Source organism: Pollicipes pollicipes, unplaced genomic scaffold (genome assembly GCF_011947565.3).
Source record: "Pollicipes pollicipes isolate AB1234 unplaced genomic scaffold, Ppol_2.1 Scaffold_7262;HRSCAF=8765_pilon_pilon_pilon, whole genome shotgun sequence".
NCBI lineage: Eukaryota > Metazoa > Arthropoda > Thecostraca > Pollicipedomorpha > Pollicipedidae > Pollicipes > Pollicipes pollicipes.
This window is the reverse complement of record NW_023597055.1, coordinates 10,079,492-10,099,503: the sequence shown is the minus strand read 5'-3', so window position 1 is coordinate 10,099,503 and position 20,012 is coordinate 10,079,492. Positions and strand designations below refer to the sequence as shown.

Sequence of the window (20,012 nt, the reverse complement as noted above, 5' to 3'; positions counted from 1 at the left end):
GCTTCGGGGGGAATGGGGAGGGGTGCCTCCTGGTTACTGGCAGACAGGGGAAAGGTGTGTGACAGTCACCTCGAACGTGTCAGAGACTGCGCAACTGCGCGAACCGGAAGTATTGATATTTCTAAATTTATTATCGAAATTTGGTGCGAGGAGCCTCATATCTGAGCTCGGTAGCATTGAGTCGAGCTCTGAAAGCCCTTTTCTGCATCAGGAGTCCCGTGCTCTGGATGACGGGACCTTATGGAACACATGTTCGGGATCGGGATTTTGTGTTAGAGAGACCCCTAGGTGATTAATAAGGAAGCCCTGTTCCGGAACAGGGGACCGTTTTTTGCAACAAAACGTCTCTTTCGGCTCAGGGATAATGAGACGCTTTGCTGGATCTGTAGGTTCTCTGTGTTAGTTGGAATAACTCTGTTTTGATTAAGAGGTCCGCTATGCGTTAGAAAGGCCCTTTTCTGGAATGGAAGGCACTGTTTTGGAATGGGAAGGTATGTGTATGGATGGAGAAGCCCATGGATTAACCTGATTATAAAGTCGACGCTTTGTCACTAGGATATTAAGGCACGCAGTAATTTGCTGACGGGGAAACGTGCCTCCGGTGTTTCTCTTGCATACGTCAATGCCCAGGAGCCCCTCCCCATGTAAGGAGCTCGTCTGGAAAATCCCGTCCCATGCCCGTCTCAAAATATGTAGCTCCCGTCATTTAATTTCATGCCCCCCCCCCCCACACACACACTCGCTGAAAGGTTCTTAATGGCAACATGTCAGGAGGTTTTAGCGTATTGAAGAATACCTTACGTCCTAGGCCAATCCGCATCGCATCGGAGCGCATTGACAGTCGCGGGGTTCTCTTTTCGAAACAATTGCCATTGCGCCCCGATTCAGACAGCGCACAGGTAAAATAGGTATGAACTATACCAGGTATAAACTACGTATATTCAGTTAGCCGTGCACGCATAGTCAAATTCAGACGACTCAGCCATCCCCCGCCTCCAGAGGACGGCGAAAAAACTGCTGACTCATCTTGACGTCCGGTGGAAGCAGGATGTAGAGCAACTGTACAGCTGCCCGCGAGCGGAAGCGCTTCTCACCGACGTCATTTCTCAATGGGGTCCTGCAGCAGCCTCGTGACTCACTGGGGAGCGCTGTCCCGCTCACCCTGAAGCAGGCGATCACTGGCGCCGGCTCTCCGTGCCGATGGGCACCTCGTGTGCAGGACCCACCATGCTCAGGGCCAGTACTTGTTAGGACTGTGGCCAGTCCAGTGCGGCACATACGGTGTCCGATGATGACTCGCGCGCCAAAAATAAGAAACGCTGTTAACCTAAGGGGTCGTGCATAGCTTACGTTGCGCATGGAGGGAGGAGAGGGGCTTTGATGGAATGTAGCCGAAGAGTAACAAGGAGGAAAGGAATGGAAGGCGTAATGAAACGCTCAGGTGCAGTTACAAATCATGTTAAGTCTTCTTGAAGCGTTTTGAAACAAATACCGATAACGCTGGCTTGCCCTCATGACAAACAACACGCCCAACTTTGGTAGTTATCAAGTAATGTATTGACGGCCCCATCCAAGTTATGCCTTGACTTATTTCTATGCATTTGCAAACACCACCTGACCCGCAAGGTAACGAGAAACAGATTTAAGGACAACTTCAGGAGCTGGCTTCGAACGTGCGGGGCGGGGGCATCACCTTCGTGTCGTTCGTATTCTGCACGTTATAGTGTACCCGTAAATATTTGCCATTGGCAAAAGCTCTGAACAAGGTCGGTCCCAGGCCTAAAACAGGCATCGGGCCAAAGCCTGAAAGACCCATGCTGTTGGCAAGCAGCCATGAGTCTGAGTTCGCAGCCATGAGTCTGAGTTCACAGCCATGAGTCTGGGTTCACAGCCATGAGTCTGGGTTCGCAGCCATGAGTCTGGGTTCGCAGCCATGAGTCTGAGTTCACAGCCATGAGTCTGAGTTCACAGACATGAGTCTGGGTTCGCAGCCAAGAGTCTGGGTTCATCCCGAGCTTACACGGGACGAACCCAGACTCACTACAAATCGTCCATCGAGGTTACACGGTATATGAACGCGGCGGTGCACAACGAGCCACTTGGTGTCGAGCCGATAAATTCACAGCTTCCATAAGAGTACATTATGGTCAATTAAAGGTTCTGGAACGGTCAGAGAAGTCACATTCCATTCGTAAAAAAGGCAGTGGTCTCCAGGAAAAAGAGTGAATCGATGTCAACAGTCACGCACGTGCACTCGTACACAAATAATAGACTTGACATTTTGGAAGCGTTCTACAGGATTGATGTCAGATCTTGGCGACACAATCAGATAACGCCACGAGCACGATTGCCCCCCCCCCCCCCGCAAGCGTACGTAACGTCCCCACATTACTTAGTCAGCCCACACAGCCCGACGGCGGCTGAACATACAGGTTATGAAGTCTGCCAGTCACAAGTCAGTCAGTTTGAAGTCAGTCACAAAGTCACCAATGTTTTGTTGCCGAAAACAACCTCGAATGCAGCACGCTGTCGCCGAACTGAGCAAGCGGGGGCGATGAAATTGGCACGCATATGAAGCTCAGTCACCCAGCCTATTTGCGCAGTTCGCAAGACCTTGACAGCAATCATTAAAAGCGTTCATAGCGCTGCAGAACTCCCCGTTTTCGTATGTGGAACATGCGCCACGGTGCCGTACAGTCCACGGTGCCATACAGTCCACGGTGCCATACAGTCCACGGTGCCGACTGCGAGTTGGTACAAAGTCGCAAGCTAGCACCAGAGTGCCCCCGAACTGCGGATATTTAGTGATGCCACTGCGGGTTTATGCGAAGCCAATGATTCTTATCACACCACTACAATAGTGCTGGGATCCGTTCCAGTGTGCAGCCTGTCACGTGCTTTCAAGCGTTGCAGTTGGATTGGCCAATGGCCTTGCTATATCGTCTTTATCACCTATCAGCGTGTCGCGTACTTACATATTAACACAGTAGACGAGACCGATCACCGGACAAGTCAAGATAGTCCATCCGCGATGTTGATATCTCTTCTCGATCCCTCCGTAAAGCAACACGGAAGCTGCATAAAGCTCACACAAAATGCTCTTAAAATTATCAACACCGTTGGAACTTGAGGTAGCGAACTACCTCAAAATCACTGAGGACACCTGCAAACATATAAATTTAGTATAATAACAAATATAACAACAAAAAATACGCATCGCGCAACGCTGGCCTCCTAAAGAAGTTGCCTCCCGGGGTGGAAACAGTGCTACATCTTTGCCCGTAAGGACGTGTTTGGCAGCGATCACCAGCGCGGTCACCAGCGCGGTCACCGATGTGGTCACCAGCGCGGTCACCGATGCGGTCACCAGCGCGGTCACCAGCGGCGACCAGTGACGCGGACGGAAGTCGTGCTGGAAAGGTGATACGAAATGGTCGTATCAGAATGCGTGACAGAGCTGTGGCTGAACGACTCATCCCAGCGCCTTGGCAAATCGTAGCATGGTGGGTACCGGCCGATACGAACGGTTGGATCGATCGGAGGGATCTGAAGACAGGATAGACTGTTGCGTGTTCCGACCGGGAAAGTCGCGCTGGGTTGTGCAGGGATGATGATGGGGAGGATAGCATCACCAAAAGTAAGGAAGCAAGTCTTGAGCACTGAACGAACACGAATGCACGAATGCAGAGGTCGTCAGACCCACTTGCAGCAAAGTCGCGCGTGCTGAAGAGCGTGCCCCGCCGCATGTTTAAGCCAATGGACCGAACTTCAAAGTCGGAGGCTTCTGTGCGAGAACGTGTCAGCTGGCACCGGAAGTCGGTCCCGTTCGCGCGCTACTCTGGAGCCCATAGAGACGGACAGGCCGTTAGGTCTGCTCAGCTTAGCTCGCCTTTAGAGATCACCGGTGACGTCATACGACCTGTCTTCTTACAATCTACCGGGGTGAAAACACTGCACCAAACTATGGTTGGGCTGCGCGGTCTCATTCCCTTCATGACGTCATACGACCCGTCTTTTCGCAACCTACCGGAGTGAGAACGTTGCGCCAAACTGTGATTGTGCTACGCCACCACTCTCGGTTCGTGACGTCACCACAGGTATCATTTCACATGGCAGAATTCACAGTGTGATGTAAATTGAGCTGTTCGTGCATTTGACGCGCCCTTAAAACCCCATAACAACTAAGTTATGCTCTACACCTGATTCTCGCCCACACCTTCCCAATGCCCCACGACTTGCTTGCATCCGGCTTGCAATCTTGTTTGCAACGTAAGAATCAACAAGGCAAGATATGTGACCAGACATGAACAAAAACAAACGCCTGACACGTGGACGCAGGTAAATGTAGAACAACGTGTATTTTTCGGAGGACCCGGTCACGTGACCACGGGCATCCCGTGACGGAGACAGGCAGCTGAGGCGACACTCAGGAGCAGCTCAAGTGCTACAAATAAGGCTGGCAGAGAAGCGACGGGACAACCGAATATAAATTTAACGACAGATAAGGCAGTAGTATTAGCCTTATTCCTCAGAAAGACCAGGAAAATGAAAATATAGTTTTTCTGCTTTTGTTTCGATAAGGGCATGTGGCCAAAACATCAACCAAATTATATCTCCATTCTCCCGTTTTTTTCCGAGGAATAAGGCCAATACTACTGTCTTATCTACGTGAATAATGTTCCTCGCTAATGCACTGAACAGCTTCCGTAGATTTAACAATGATGAATACGATGTAACAAAAAAGGATGACTGCCGGATATGTGAAGTGTTAGGTTAACAGCATCGAAATTTCATCTGCACCAAATGTGGTTACACTTTAAAGCCTGATGTCGTTAGTTCCCTCCAATCACGAACGACACATGCACCCTTGTTCCGCACCTCTAGCTCGAAAAAGGGCCAGACCGACGTTATATTTCCGTGATGGTATGCTAAACATAGTGTACCCATGAGGTGGGAGCGATTTCGCTCAGCGTAACCAGTGCGTAACGAAGGGAAGGGGGTTGAAAATGTCCACCGAAGCGTGACGTAATTTTTGAACGTCTCCTTCTGGCTACGAGCACCACCGGCCGATTTACACCCGTGGACTGTGGGGGCGGCATAGCACCTCCGCCCACCAGTCCCCTTACGTCACTTTACGGCATGCATGTCAGAGACTCATCACTTTCCTGCAACTAAACCGGTTATGTGGCCCGGCTGCTCCCGCGCCAGCCCCCTCTCGTATTCCCCCGACAGGAAGGTCGGGTTTCCCATTCATCCCGGCCGGGCGGTCGTCCGTGGCGGCCCGGCGGGCGTCATCACAATTGCGGCTTCATTCGTCCTAATTCCGGTTCGTTGGTGCGGGCGCGGCCGGCCGGCACACCCACCGCCGTGGTCTGCGTGGAGTGGCACGGTACAGGAGGCGCGACGCCAGCGTGGTGGAGCCGCCGGGGGCAGAGGACGACAGCCGCCAGCATGGAGGTGAGGACGGGCTGTAGTCAGCTCGAGATATCTCTCGAACGTGTTTGACACCAGAAACAGGTAGATGGACTTCGCGTGCATTTCGCTGTCTTTGAGCCTCTGGCATGGCTGATTTCCTGAGGTGCATCGTACAAAATGAGCCGTTTTGCTCTTTCTGGGTGTTGATCTCACACGCTGGTGCCCGTATCCTTTTTCGCAATTTACATGATTCAATAGATGTCTGGTGCGACGCACATGGTGCCCAGGCCCCGCGGGAGATATCTGAGCCCCGCGGGTGATATCTATCCCAAAAATGCGAAATTAGTCACAACCTGACCGATTACTGACCTCGCTGGCGGCCGGAACGGTGATGCGATGACTCGGTGTTTTGGAGACGGCACAGTCACCCGCATCATGCAGTCGACTTCACGCCGTTATCTTGTCTGGTTATCGATATATGTAATCAGTCCGCCACGCCACAAAACTGGGAGGCTTCTGGTTTGCGCCAAGCACGCATGACGCGCAGCGCATGTTAGCGGACACTTTTGCGATTTGTTAATCTTGCATATCCCATAATCGTCGAGCGGGATGGGTAAGATTTGGATGACGTCGACGGAAAATAGGGCTTGAACAACCGTGCAAACACGATTTGAATATAGCCGCAAACCTTCAGAAACATTGCACCATTGCACAACAAAACTGCCCGCGCTGTGCATGCAGATATCCCACTAGGCTGGTCATACAGAGCCGCTGAAGGTACGAGCTCGGCCTTCGACCTCGCCCTTGATGGCAAAGAGCCCAGTATCACTTCGATCCAAACTGTCGAAGATAGGCTGCTGGGTTAGGAGCCTATCTTGGACAGTTTGAATCGAAGTGATACTAGTCAGTCACAGTGCCGTTCCGCCCTTAAACAGTCACGCTTTCGAGACCATTCATGTTGAGCTTAGCAAATGCCAAGAGATTGCTAGGCGAAGCAACGACGTAAGTCGTCGACTGGTCTGCAGCCGGAGAGTCACTGGCATTACAAGACCAACATGCTTCACAGTTCAGCCCCCAAGGCTCACGGCGCCCGGCTAGATGCGCATAACCTATCGACAATGCGCCGCTCGTCCTCTTGGGTTGAACAAATTAGATACAGTGGGTCAACCAGATTTTACTTCTGCACGATCCTGTGTTCCGCCACGGGCCAAATGACTTTCGGAGATTTTCCGGTTAGATGAAAAGTTAGACTGAGGCGAACGCATATTAAAGATACTGCAAAGAATCTGGGGGTGTATTTGACACTACGCTGTACTTGTGGGATTTGTCTCGGTCTGGTCTATCTTATAAGCGTAAAACGTTCAGAACACTGTCGTCTCAGAAGTTGTCACTCACCTGACAGAAATGTAAGACCTTTCAAGCGTTCACTCACACGTTCTGCCCACAGTGGAACAGGAGCGTGTGGGAGTTTTACCTGGTCGTCGTTTAATTCCTCAAAAGTGGTAGTTTCCTTTTCAGGTTGTTGGGTTCCAGCCCCCCCCCCCCCCCTCAACTTGGCTTCGCCCAAATTTAAGAAGGAAATAGAACAAATCCGAGGAAAATTCGTTTCTTGGCGCATTTTGAGGGTTGGTTGTCATTTGTCAGTACCCAGACCCCCACCTTCATCCCAACCCATTTTGCAAAACCACGCCCCGTTCACCAACGAAACATTAATGCGAGGGTAAAAGTGATGAGGGTGGCGAAACCGCATCAAAGTCCACTGTCGCGACAAATGCCTCCGCGTAGACCGCAGTTCGTCCACGGTAACAATCGTTCCGCGAATTGTTGTGACCGTGGAATTTAGAAAGCCTCTTTTCTTCGCAAACATGACTATTTTAACGAATCTATCAACTAGGGCAATACTAAAACACATCTTAAATACATTTGTGCACGGTTTATTATTATCGATGGGACAGTATCCTAACATATAGACTAGGGCCAGAAACCGCTGTAAAATATATTTTCTTCGTTTGTTTACCGTTGTGTGCAGGATTGTCTGTTCCGCGTTCTGCTTGTATTATTTGACGCGACGTGTTATACAAAACCTCTGTGTACACCTGGCCAATAAGGTGAGGCGCTGGCTGGAAGCGGTGGCCGCTTAGGTAAACTTATCTCTGTCGCCGATTCCCATGGGTAAAATTCATCTGGTATAATAGCTTACTTAGGGTGCAGTGTATTGGTACCCTCTAGATCTGATAAAAATTTGCTGCACGTACTGTTTTCTGAACCACCAAAATAATGATGAGGTTTGGATGGAATTATAGGGTTAAATCCAAAGGAAGGCCAACCAAGCCATGCCCCACCATAAAATGGCCCAATTTGGAGAAGATTGAGATTGGCTGTAACATGGAAAAGTCAGTATCTATGTGTTAGGAATTAAAAGTGGCAGCAGTGATGAGTTGCAAAATTAAGGCACCTCTTTGGGATTTACATAAAACATGGGGCTTTGTATCATTCCTTGATGGGCCTGATGAGGTGTTTTGCTAAAATGATAGGTGAGTTAGTTTATTAGTAGTACAGCTGTGTTCAAATTTTGCACCAACTGGCCACACTGTAAAATGTGAGCTCCAAATCTTTGTACAATTGTGTGACCTCTCCTGCCTTTACCATCTTATTCCATTTTTTGGGAAGTGTTTAGCAATAATTAAATTAGAATGATGTAGTTAACCAGGTGAGATCAGCACCATACACCACCACCACATTATTTGTGGTACCATGATCACCACCACAGCTTTCCAGTGCATTTGAGCTGCATAGAAAACAGGTCCTGTTCATATGGGAGCTTTTGGTATCTAACATTTTGTGTGGTATTCCTTGTATTTGTAAGATAATGTGAAATTCATAGATATGATGGTAAAGTTATTATGTGAGCAACCAAAACAAGGTTTTATATATAATGAATAAGATGTAATGTGAAATATGCTAAATTATTCAATAGAACAGAGAAAAATGACCCAATTTAATAGCCTTGTGACACAATATAAATATGTTATTAGGTGACTTTGAGACTTGAAGCTTTTGCTTCTCATAGCAGTGGCACCATTAGTCTATTTTTTCACCATTTAACTTTCACCACTTGGCACCACATCATTTAACCAATACTTCCTGGTGCATTTAAGTTTGATAAGTTAGCATAAGAACTCAGGACTTGTAACAAAGCTTGGTGATACATTTTTGCTAGTTTGTGTCTGATTTATGAGGTGGTCATGCTAGATGTGGGTCACACCATATACATGCAGTGTATCTAAACACCAGGAATTCAAGACATTTTCATCATGGAAGTATGTTTCAAGTTATAAAAACAAGGTGCGAGCCTCAGAGATATTTATATTTGTGCATGGTTGATGGGCAGCTACAATCTAACTGTCTCCATGACAACCCAAATGGAAGTTTGGACCAAAAATACAGGCTTGCACACATCTATGTCATGTTGTGCTTGCTGGCTAAGCATTCTGCTAAGGGTGACAACATGACATAGTTTGCAGCCTGCAAAGTTAGTGTCAACTGCTATGGACTCTGGCACTGTCCATTGTTTGTTAGTTTGTTGATATTGGCAGGGATGCAGTATGACATTGCATTTGAACAGGGTTTTACAAATGGAAAAAGACAGCAGTGGCTCCTAGGCTCTGCCACAGCCACCGCTGGTGGGCCAGATGGAGTGTGGCTGGCAGCAGTAGTTCAGGCATTTCGCTGGCCTGCCCTCACCACCGCTGGCTGGGCTGCAGGGGATGGCCCCAGACTGGGATTAGGGACTGCCTCAGACTGGGACACGCTGAATGGGTCGGCTGATGGCAGCTCCTGTTGAGGGTGTGCTCCTCCCCTCTGCCGCAGTCGCCACTGATAGGTCTGCTGTCTGTGGCCATGGTGGCGCTGGCTAAGGGCGCGCTCCTCCCCTCTGCCGCAGTCGCCGCTGATGGGGCTGCTGGGGGTGGTCGTGGCGGCGCTGGCTGAAGGCGTGCTCCTCCCCTCTGCCGCAGTCGCCACTGATGGGGCTGCTGGGGGTGGTCGTGGCGGCACTGGCTGAGAACGCTCTCCTCCCCTCTGCCGCAGTCGCCGCTGATGGGGCTGCTGGGGGTGGCCATGGTGGCGCTGGCTAAGGACGCTCTCCTCCCCTCTGCCGCAGTCGCCACTGATGGGGCTGCTGGGGGTGGTCGTGGCGGCACTGGCTGAGGATGCTCTCCTCCCCTCTGCCGCAGTCGCCACTGATGGGGCTGCTGGGGGTGGTCGTGGCGGCGCTGGCTGAGGGCGCGCTCCTCCCCTCTGCCGCAGTCGCCGCTGATGGGGCTGCTGGGGGTGGCCATGGTGGCGCTGGCTAAGGACGCTCTCCTCCCCTCTGCCGCAGTCGCCGCTGATGGGGCTGCTGGGGGTGGCCGTGGCAGCGCTGGCTAAGGGCGCGCTTCTCCCCTCTGCCGCAGTCGCCACTGATGGGGCTGCTGGGGGTGGCGGTGGCGGCGCTGCTGTACCATGCCTGCGTCACAGCTCAGGCAGGCGCCCACGAGCAGTGCTACGCCGAGGTGCCGGAACCCTACGACCACCTCGCCACCAAGACGCCGTACTATGTGGTCCAGAACAACAACGACAGCGAGGAGGTGTTCCCAGGTGAGCGACACAGAGTGCTTGCTTGTGGATGCTTTTATGTTGTCATGAGTAATTTATATATATATTATATATATATATATATATATATATATATATATGTAGTTTTTATATAATGCAATAAAATATATATATATATATATATAATATAAAAACACTGGTCACCCCTCGGTGTAAGCCGGGCGATTAATTGTGTGGATAGTTTCCAGTGGCAGGAATCGAACCCCGGATCTCCTGATCTGGAAACCGACACATTAACTGTGATCAGCAGTCTAGGGATTGTGCTGGTCAGGTGCCGTACATCGCGAAGATGAAAGGTACACGTACTCCGGCTTTCTTTCATCTCGTCTTCAGTCTCAGGACCCGACAAGCGATGAATACGTAACTGAACAGCACTGAACTGAACAGCACGTTCTGTTTTGTGTACAGCTTGCCACCACGGTTGAAGAAGTGGGGCTGTTTTGGCAGCCATAAATGGAAATTGCTATATAAAGTCGTCACCAGTGGAGGAAGAAGGCCGTTCTGTTCTGTTCGACATCATACCCTTCCATATCGCTCGCTACCTAGCTCAGGTACTGAGCGGTCCGTATTCCCTGGTATTTTCGACTTTACATGGCCACGGTTTACGTGACGGTGTGGTGCCAACAACTTTGAATAGAGAGAACTTGTGCGGACAAACAACCGGTGGGGATGGTATTTGTATGGCACGTGTTAGGCATCATGCATTTTGACGCTGCACGCATAGATGGTTCGGTGTTGGGTATTCGATTCTCAGCAATGGGGCACAATCAACACACTGCTATGCATGCCGGTGTCTACGCTCGCGTGCAGCACATTTTTTAAAAATCGTTCCATTAATAAACAATTATCTTGGCCCAAATCAATAACTTCTTACCGCTCGCAAATGCCTGCACGCTACATGCACCACCGCGATGATGACCAGCGCGGTTCCCGTGACGCCGCTGCTGACAACGCGCCGCATGGCTGCACGTGGGAGCAGCGGCCCATTTGTGGTGGGCGGAGGAATGTTCCCTCCCCCGCCCCCTGTGTCACATCGTTGATGTCACGCGGCAGGGGAAAGCGCCCGCGGCTATCGAGCGGTGATGGGATGAGGTGGCCGAGTTTAGCGGTGCAGTGCTGAGAAGTCACTTGACGCCTGTCGCGGGCGGGGACTCCGGCGAGTGGGTGGGACGCCGCTCCCTTTGAAGGTTGTGGGTGTGTTTAAGGGTGCTACGACCCCGTGCTGATGGCGATTTGTTTTGTGTTTGTGTGTCGTGTTGGCGCCTGTCACCAGCATCACTTCTCCTCATCACTTCTCACCACAGTGTCTGGCCGTGCCCGTACGGGTGTCGGTCAGTGCACTGACGCCCCCCTCACCCCTGCCCGCAGTGTGCCGGTCAGTTCACTGACGCCCCCCCCCCCCCACCCCTGCCTGTAGGGTTTTGGCCTGTTCACTGACGCCCCCTCACCCCTGCCCGTAGGATGTCGGCCTGCTCACTGACGCCCCCTCACTCCTGTCCGTAGGGTGTCGGCCTGTCCACTGACACCCCTCACTCCTGCCCGCAGTGTGCCGGTCAGTTCACTGACGCCCCCACCCCTGCCCGTAGGGTGTCGGCCTGCTCACTGACGCCCCCTCACCCCTGCCCATAGGGTGTCGGTCAGTGCACTGACGCCCCCTCACCCCTGCCCGCAGGGCCTCGGTCAGTTCACTGACGCCCCCTCACCCCGTGCCCGCAGGGTGTCGGCCTGTTCACTGACGCTCCCTCACCCCTGCCCGTAGGGTGTCGGCCGGCTCAGTTCTGGCTGACGGCCCGCCACGGCACGCGCTACCCGGGAGACGACGACATCATCCACATGGACCGCCGGCTGCCGCTGCTGCAGCAACACATCCTCCGCAACTACGCCGCCGGCCGCAGTCAGTTTATTTAAATTTTACATTTGTTATCTGTTTCTCTCTTCACATTCTTCTTTCACGTTCTTTCACTTGTTGCTCGATTAGATTGATGTAGTCCATAACGCCACCGGAGCGCGCAATCCATGCGGGTAAATAAAATTTGAAAAAAACATAGTAAAACAGTGGGAAAGTGACACCCCAGCTCTCCGACGACTCCGCCGTTATTTGTTGCATCCGTTTAGATATCGTCACGCGTCAGTTCGCGGCTTAAGTACCGCTGCAACGAGAAACCTCTCGTCGCTTCGCGTGCTTCCTCTCGCTCCTTTTCGGGACATGCAATCTGTTTTCATGTTGCACTGCGATCGCAGCGGCTCGTTTTCTATCGGCTCACATTTCAGACAAATTAACACACTTCATGTGAGTGTGAACGCGTACGTGCGTACGTATGCGTGCGTGTGTGCGTCCGTGCGTTCGTGGGTATGTGCGTATGTGCGTGCGTGCGTGCGTGCGTGCGTGCGCGCCGCTCGTGTGTGCGCCGTTGGACACGTTCCAAGCGTCCCCCGTGTTCGCCCAGGTGTGTGTGCGTCCGTGCGTGCGTGTGTGCGTGCGTGCGTGCGTGTGAGCGCCTCTCCACCACCCCACCGTCCGCCCTCCCCCCGCGCAGGTAAGCTGTGCGCCCTGGACCTGGACAACATCCGCGAGTGGCACCAGGCGTTCGACCGCAGCATGGAGAACCAGCTGACCGAGTCGGGCGAGCACGAGCTGTTCCACATGGCGAAGCGCTTCCAGAAGCGCTTCCCCACGCTGCTCGGGGCGCCCTACGACCCCGACAAGCACAAGGTCAGTGGAGGACACCATCGGTCACTTGAGGTCACCGGGGGTCATCACAAGTCACCGGAGGTCACAGTTTATCGACGGAGGTCGCCGGGGATCACCTCAGGTCACCCGGAGTTCACTAGGGGTCGGGCACGCGCCTCACTGCGAGCACAGCAATAACGCGCAGTTTACCACTGTGTCATCACACTTCCTCACCAGCCGCATGACACCAGTGTTGACCCTGCCGATCACGCGTGCGCGGGCGCGCGCTGCAGCGTGGTGACCGAGCTGATGCCGTGTCGGCAGTTCCTGACGACCACCAAGCAGCGGGCGATGCAGAGCGGCCGCTGGTTCGCACGCGGCCTGTTCGGCGACCAGCCGGTCATCTTCCCCAAGCCGAAGACGAACGACCCGCTGCTGCAGGTCAGCCCGGGCGGGGTCAGGTCGGGTCACGGGACGCCGCCGGTCGGACTAGGCGCAGTGCCGGGTCGCGTCCCTGGCGTGTTTTGCGTGTGCGCTCCTGCGGTGGCACTGGCGAGTCCAGCTGACGTGAGTTAGGCTGCCTCTGAAGACATCTTGTAATACAGCCTGCCCCGCCTTCCTGCTGTCAGTGGGTGCAGTGGCCGAGTGGTCAGCGCCATCGACTCCCATGGGAGGACCTGGGTTCGAGTCCCGGTCACAGCATGGCCCCCGGGCGCTGATACGATCGTTGCAGTCGCTGTCGCTGCCTAGAGGGGGCATGACGATGCGTGTTGCGTTCTCTTGAAAAACCTTTCGCTGGCCATTAGTTACTTGGTCCTAATGGTAGACAACTGACTAAACTTTCCCTTAGTCACCATCTGTAGCATGAGGATGATGATTGAGGCTTAGGGATACGCCGACGGCCTAGGCCATTTCGCGCGTGACGCGACGTTCCGCCAGCGGGACGCCGCCGCGCCGCCTGGGGTGTGAGCCCGGTCCGTGCGCCGCCAGTTCTACAAGACCTGCGACAAGTGGCGGGAGCTGATCGACGACAGTGAGGACTCGCGCCGCGAACGCTATGCCTTCCAGAACTCGTCCCACATGCTCAGCACCATCTCCGGCGTGTCCGACCGACTCGGATTCGTCGGCAACATGTCCTACGGTGGGTGACGTTAGTGGATGACTACGTCAGAGGATGGTGCGTGGGCAGTCGCAGGCTGTCGTAGGCTGTCGTAGTTTTTATGAGGAATTTGGTCGCATTACGTGTTGGCTGGTGTGGTGTGATTGTGGCCCAGGTGAACACAGTTTGTGTCGTTTTGACAGACCTTTCAGCCGAAATTTTTTGGCGGTGTTTTTCCACAGCGTGTACTCTGAATGACGGCGAGGCTTTCGCTGTCCAGAGCTCCGTGGTCCGGCCCGGTGACCTGACCCTCTGACCTGACCTGACCTGACCTGAAGACCCGGCGCATTATCCCGCCTGAGCGGGATGAACCAGCAACCTGCTCTGACCTAAGGACCTGCCGCAGCAGTGTGACGTGACAGCATGACCCAGGGGCGCACCGTGACCTGACCACGGGCCACGGTAACCTGGCGCCTTTGCTGAGTGACCTGCGGTGTTATTGCCTCGGATCTGGATCCAGATCCGATGTAATCGGATAGCATCAGGTGGCCATTGCCGGTCCGGCCAGACACATTGGCGTTGATAAGACAGTAGTGTTAGGCTTATTCCTCGGAGAAAAACCAGGAGAATGTAGAAATAGATTGGTTGATATTTCAGCAACATACCTGTATCGAAACAATTGCGGAGGTAAATACAAAATCACTTCTGCTATTGTTTCGATAAAGACATGCTACTGAAATAACAACCAATCTGTTTCTCCACTCTCCTGATTCTCCTCCGAGGAGAAGACTATTACTACTGCCTTATCTATGTGAATAATGCTCCTCGCGAATGCACTGAGCAACTTACACTGGCGTTGCATGAGCGTCGTATCTCTCCGACCCGGTGATGGTCCCAGTTCCCGCATGTCTTGAGGATAACTTCGCCGGTCCGTGGAGGTGACATCACGTGACGTGTGTGTGTGTGTGTGCGGCAGCGGACGTGCGGCTGATGTACGACATCTGCCGGTACGACAAGAGCGCCTTCCCGGACCGGGTGTCGCCCTGGTGCGCCGTCTTCACCGAGCTGGACATGAAGGTACGACGGCCCCTGCAGCAGGCTGGACCGCGGGAGTGGGCGCCATGGGCTTCTCTGGTGGAGGATTGGTGGGAATCAGATCGAAAATTTGGGTTGGGGCGCTGTGTGGCGACCACACCGCACGTGTGCGTTTCGTGGCATGTGCTGGGAAACGAGGACTCATTTCACGACTGCACACTTCCAGCCTGAAATGCCGCCTGTCTTTACACCGCGTGAGTTGTCATAGTTAGTTGGGCGATAATCCCACGACACCGACAGCCGGGGAGGAGCAGTGGAGATGCCCCCCGTGGGAGCCCCCGTAGGGGAGCCGTGTGACCGGCGCCGCAGGCAGGGCGCCCTCTGTGGGTCCCCAGCACGTGCGGCCGGGCGTGACCAATCGATTGTCAAGATACTGGTGCGCGCAGCGCCCGCGCATGCGCGGATATAGAACTCGGCGGCCGAGTTAAAAAGTTGGTTTCACGCCGCTCACGAGAACTGTAGCTTCACCGGCGATTATTGCATGGTGGGTTCATGCATGGCGACGGTCCATGGCCAGTGTAATCGTGCCTGTTTGTGCAGCGTGTAAAGTGGCGAAACGCTGATAGGAGATGAAGACGTGGTGTAGCCACGTTGGATCACCACCGCGGAGCATCATTTGAAACTTACTCCTTCCAACGGCTAGCCAGGTGTTAGCGGTGTTGCTGTGTTGGACGGCGGGCCAATGCTGCAGCAGGCAGCGGGTCCGTGCTGTGGCGCTACCCCTCATGCCATTGACAGTCGCCACGTGACGCGGCAGGTGTTCGAGTTTGACAACGACCTCGAGTACTACTGGGTGGACAGCTACGGCAATCGTCTCAATTACGAACAGGCCTGTCCCAAGGTGAAGGACTTCATCGATAAGTTCAGGTCAGTGCATTGCGTTGCAGTACGGTTAGCGTGTAGTGTTCTATGTTCTCTACTTGACAAGATCCTTGTTCGCGAACGTTTATTGTAGATACTCAGTGTTCTGCATGCTGAGGAATCCTACTTGTACGTAGTTTTCTAGCGTGCTCTGACGTCGTGCTCTGTGCAGAAGCGATCTGTGCGACAAGGAAGGGAAGCAATTAGGATTACGCCCTAACCTAACAGCTATGCAGTTACCACACACAAAAACCGCTTTCAACACCTCTGCTGTTCATCACGCTCGCAAACAGGCGGTGGAGGCACTCACCGACTATGAAATGACACCCCTGCGTCCTTGCCTGTCTGATGTCCCGCTGTCGTCATGCGAGTCATGCTTCTGATGTCTGACGCCTGGCGACGGGAGGTCTGCACCTGTGGGCCGGCTATACCGGTCTTGAGGGTGCAGCGTGGGAGCCTGTGAGCGTGTTGCTGCTGGGAGCCAATGTCGGGTAGCTGGGGGTTCGCGTCACCACGCTGCTGGGGCTCCCACGCTTAAGAAGCGGGCTGAGCTGGACACCGCCTGGTGGACCAAATGCTTGAATATATTGTGGCATTAGTTATAAGGCTGTCATGCAATTCGACTGCGACAGTTTTAACGTAAGAGTGCAATTTCGCCGCAGACGTTGGCATGGTTTTCATGATTATATTTTATGTTGGTACGTGAGCGTTCCAGGGTTTTTGCGTGCGTAGGAAACCTGGCACCGCTATCCCTGCGTTTTGTTGACAAAAGCACTTCGATGCCCGCCAGCCGCATTCTTCATAACTCCAGATTCTTGCTGGTCTAAAATAATATTCACTCAACGTGTTGTGAACCGGCGTCAAAGCACTGTTCAGATGCGGCCAGCGGGCCAGGACTGTCCGTGATGTGGGTCAAGGCCTGATGCTGCCACTGCGCTCTGGTGGGCTTTCTATGACGTCATGCCCGCGCATGCGCAGTGCGGTCGGCTCCAGCCCCGAGCGGCAGCCGCTGGCGCACCTCTACTTCTCCCACCTGGGCGGCGTGCTCAAGTTCATCACCCGGCTCGGCATCTTCAACGAGTCGCGCCCGCTGCGCAGCGGCGACTTCGGCACCGCGCGCGCCTTCAGGTGAGAGCCGCTCTGAAGCGGCGCCGCCTGCCGGCTGGCCGGGACAGCATGGCGACCGGGGTCCTGGCTGACCGGGACAGCATGGCGACCGGGGTCCCAGCTGGCCGGGACAGCATGGCGACCGGGGGTCCCGGCTGACCGGGACAGCATGGCGACCGGGGTCCCAGCTGGTCGTGACAGCATGGCGACCGGGGTCCCAGCTGGCGGGGACAGCATGGCGACCGGGGGTCCCCGCTGGCCGGGACAGTATGGCGACCGGGGGTCCCAGCTGGCCGGGACAGCATGGCGACCGGGGTCCCAGCTGGCCGGGACAGCACGGCGACCGGGGTCCCAGCTGGCCGGGACAGCACGGCGACCGGGGTTCCAGCTGGCCGGGACAGCATGGCGACCGGGGGTCCCAGCTGGCCGGGACAGCACGGCGACCGGGGTCCCAGCTGGCCGGGACAGCACGGCGACCGGGGTCCCAGCTGGCCGGGACAGCATGGCGACCGGGGGTCTCGGCTGACCGGGACAGGACGGCGACCGTCGGCCACCTGCCCTGAGGCGACGATTGGATGGCTCAAACGTCGCCAGCCCCGCAGGTCGCTAAATCTTTCGCAGCGTCGGAGGATAGAATGAACCCCCTGCCAGTGTCATTCTTGGTATCCGGTAGCACAGCTATAAAAACGGCGTTGGCTCCGAATCCCGTGCACGTGCTTTCAGCCATTTAGTAACGTCTTTTGCTGTTGACCTGCCGTGTCGGGCAAAGCGCGACTCAGCTATGACATTTAGCGCTTTGCATGTATGGACGGAGTAAAGCCGATAAAAACATCTCACTCCACCATTCACCTTCAGTAAGCAGTGCTGCTCCCCGTGAAAGGGTTGCTAGCAGAGCACCCCTGAGAGTAAGTGTTGGCTCGTTGAATGTGGCTTGGTCTCCACGTTCTCTATCTCGGGACGTGGATCCGTTGCATCTCCACCATTGGGGATATTAAAACAAGCTCCGTGCAGAAGCAAACCAAATCCGCCTCGGGGTATTGAAAGGAGTGAGAACATGAGAGCCATCCCAGAAGCAACGCTCGCACTTTCGATCTACCAGTTACAGCTCTCGGATGTGAACTGCCTGTCTCAGTTACGGCTTTATATTCTGAGCAACCCATCGTCTTCGTGAACAAACAAGCCCTACGATTTCTGTCCCCTGATGTTTGGATATGACGCCTGTTGGCCTTTAGCCCTCCTTCTCTGTAAGTGACTTCCACCAAGCGTGCTCGGTCGCTGACTCCGTCCCGCCCGTCCGCCAGCTCCTCCTATCTCTCGGCCTTCGCCTCGAACGTGGCGCTGGTGCTGTTCGAGTGCGGCGACGGCTACCACGTGTCGGCGTACGTGCAGGAGCACCCCACCCGGCTGCCCGGCTGCCCGGGGCAGCTGTGCCCCCTGGAGCGGCTCGTCAGCCAGTACCGGGACGTGGTGGACGGCTGTGATCTGACCACCATGTGCGCCAGCGGCGGCTGGCTGGCCACCATGTGGAAGACGCTGGTCTGGGGTCTGCCGGCGCTGTCCGTCCTAGTCTGATGCGGCCGGCGCCGGGCCGGGCGACGGCCGAGGGGGATCAACTGCGTAGTGACTGCGCTGGGCCGGGCGACGGTTGAGGGCGATCAACTGTGTGGTGACCGCGCCGGGCCGGGCGACGGCCAGGGGGGATCAGCTGCGTGGTGACCGCGCCGGGTCGGGCGACGGCTGAGGGAGGATCAACCGCTTAGTGACCGCGCCTGGCCGGGCGGCAGCCGAGGGGATCAACTGCGTAGTGACGCATGTGTGCGGATGGGTTATGTAGGGTGTGTGGGCGGTTGATGTGGGAGTGTGTGGGCGGGGGATTTGGGAGTGTAAACAGGTGATGTGGGAGTGTGAGCGGGTGATGTCGGAGTGTGAGCGTGATGTGGGAGCGTGCGAGGCGATTCATGATGCTGACGGCCTCAGCAGGAACGGCGTCGTTAGTCAATCGTACCCGTTACTTGGGTACGAAAAGCCTGTGAGGGGAATGTTTAGGGTTTTAGTACGTCAAAAGTATGTATCGAATGGAGTGTTTCTCTCAAAGCGAAGTGCCTTAGCTGAAGCCGTCTGCAGGGCTTTGGTATCTGCAGGTTTTAGTGTGACTGATATTTCGTTGTTGAATTGCCATGCCGTAGGTGATGACAAAATCAAATATTTTTAGATCGGCCAAGAAAAAGTCGTCCAAGTGCATTGATATGAGTGTGTAGAGAAATGATCTGAGATCTGCCTTGATATATGCATGTTTTAGTCGCGTGACGCTCGCTGATTTTGACCCTTGAGCTATACAAAACAGTGTTCTAGCTTATAATGTACACCCTGCTCCACCTGGCAACGGGGCGTTACATTTTCATGTCACGATCCGAGCGACGAGTGCCCGGTAACCCATTTTGAGCGGTGGTCTCCCGGGAAGTGCGTGGAAGGGTTTTCACAGATGGGGCCACAGGGAGGGTAGACCACAGTTTTTTTTCGAAGCATTTGCAGAAATGGTTCGAGAAGTGCCCGTGTAAGTAAGCGCACTGGAAATCAAAAGGCTCTGCTTCGGTGAAGGGGATGTGTTGATCTGTTGTCTTCCGTGGGGAGAAGTTCAGACGGGCTTCACGCTAAATATATATCGTAAGTTGTGATAGGGGAAATCTTAATTTTCCCTTGGTGTTGACGCTCTTAAGTGTGCCAGCGTAGGGCACCGTAGCCACTGCGTGTCTCGCCAAGCATCCACTTACTCGTCGGCGATGGTCACAAAAAGGATTCCAAAGTGATAGCGTTTCGTGAGCTTCGTGAGTCATGGGTGTGCTTGCCAGTGCAACCAACAAATACAATACTCGGGCACTAACAGATGTTCATACTTGTGTTTAATACCGCTTCAGCGGAATCGATTCCAGCTGACTCGCACCGTGTCTGATCCGACTAAAAAAAGACCAGGTCTGGGACGGATTCCAATGGGCTGTATTTCTGTGACGACAGCGTGAAAGATTACCCGATTTATGACCCTCGTTGAGGCGTTGACGGGGCATTTATTCTGATCACAATGCAGTTGTATATGATTATGTTCCATCCTGC

General features: G+C 54.1%; 1 protein-coding gene across 2 annotated transcripts; it reads left to right on the top strand.

Moving 5' to 3' along the window:
• Positions 1-5,371: 5,371 nt before the first annotated feature.
• On the top strand, positions 5,372-19,782 carry LOC119114299 (multiple inositol polyphosphate phosphatase 1-like). 2 transcript variants are annotated; one of them, XM_037238495.1, is made up of 10 exons: positions 5,372-5,457; positions 9,870-10,053; positions 11,831-11,965; positions 12,609-12,784; positions 13,067-13,183; positions 13,733-13,883; positions 14,818-14,918; positions 15,694-15,803; positions 16,776-16,925; positions 18,206-19,782. In XM_037238495.1, exons 1-10 carry the CDS (start codon positions 5,452-5,454, stop codon positions 18,474-18,476), a joined length of 1,401 nt encoding a protein of 466 aa, XP_037094390.1. In that variant the 5' UTR covers positions 5,372-5,451; the 3' UTR covers positions 18,477-19,782. The 2 variants fall into 2 exon arrangements, with proteins under 2 accessions (XP_037094390.1, XP_037094391.1); XM_037238496.1 differs by lacking the exon at positions 5,372-5,457 and adding an exon at positions 7,524-7,556.
• Positions 19,783-20,012: the final 230 nt, after the last annotated feature.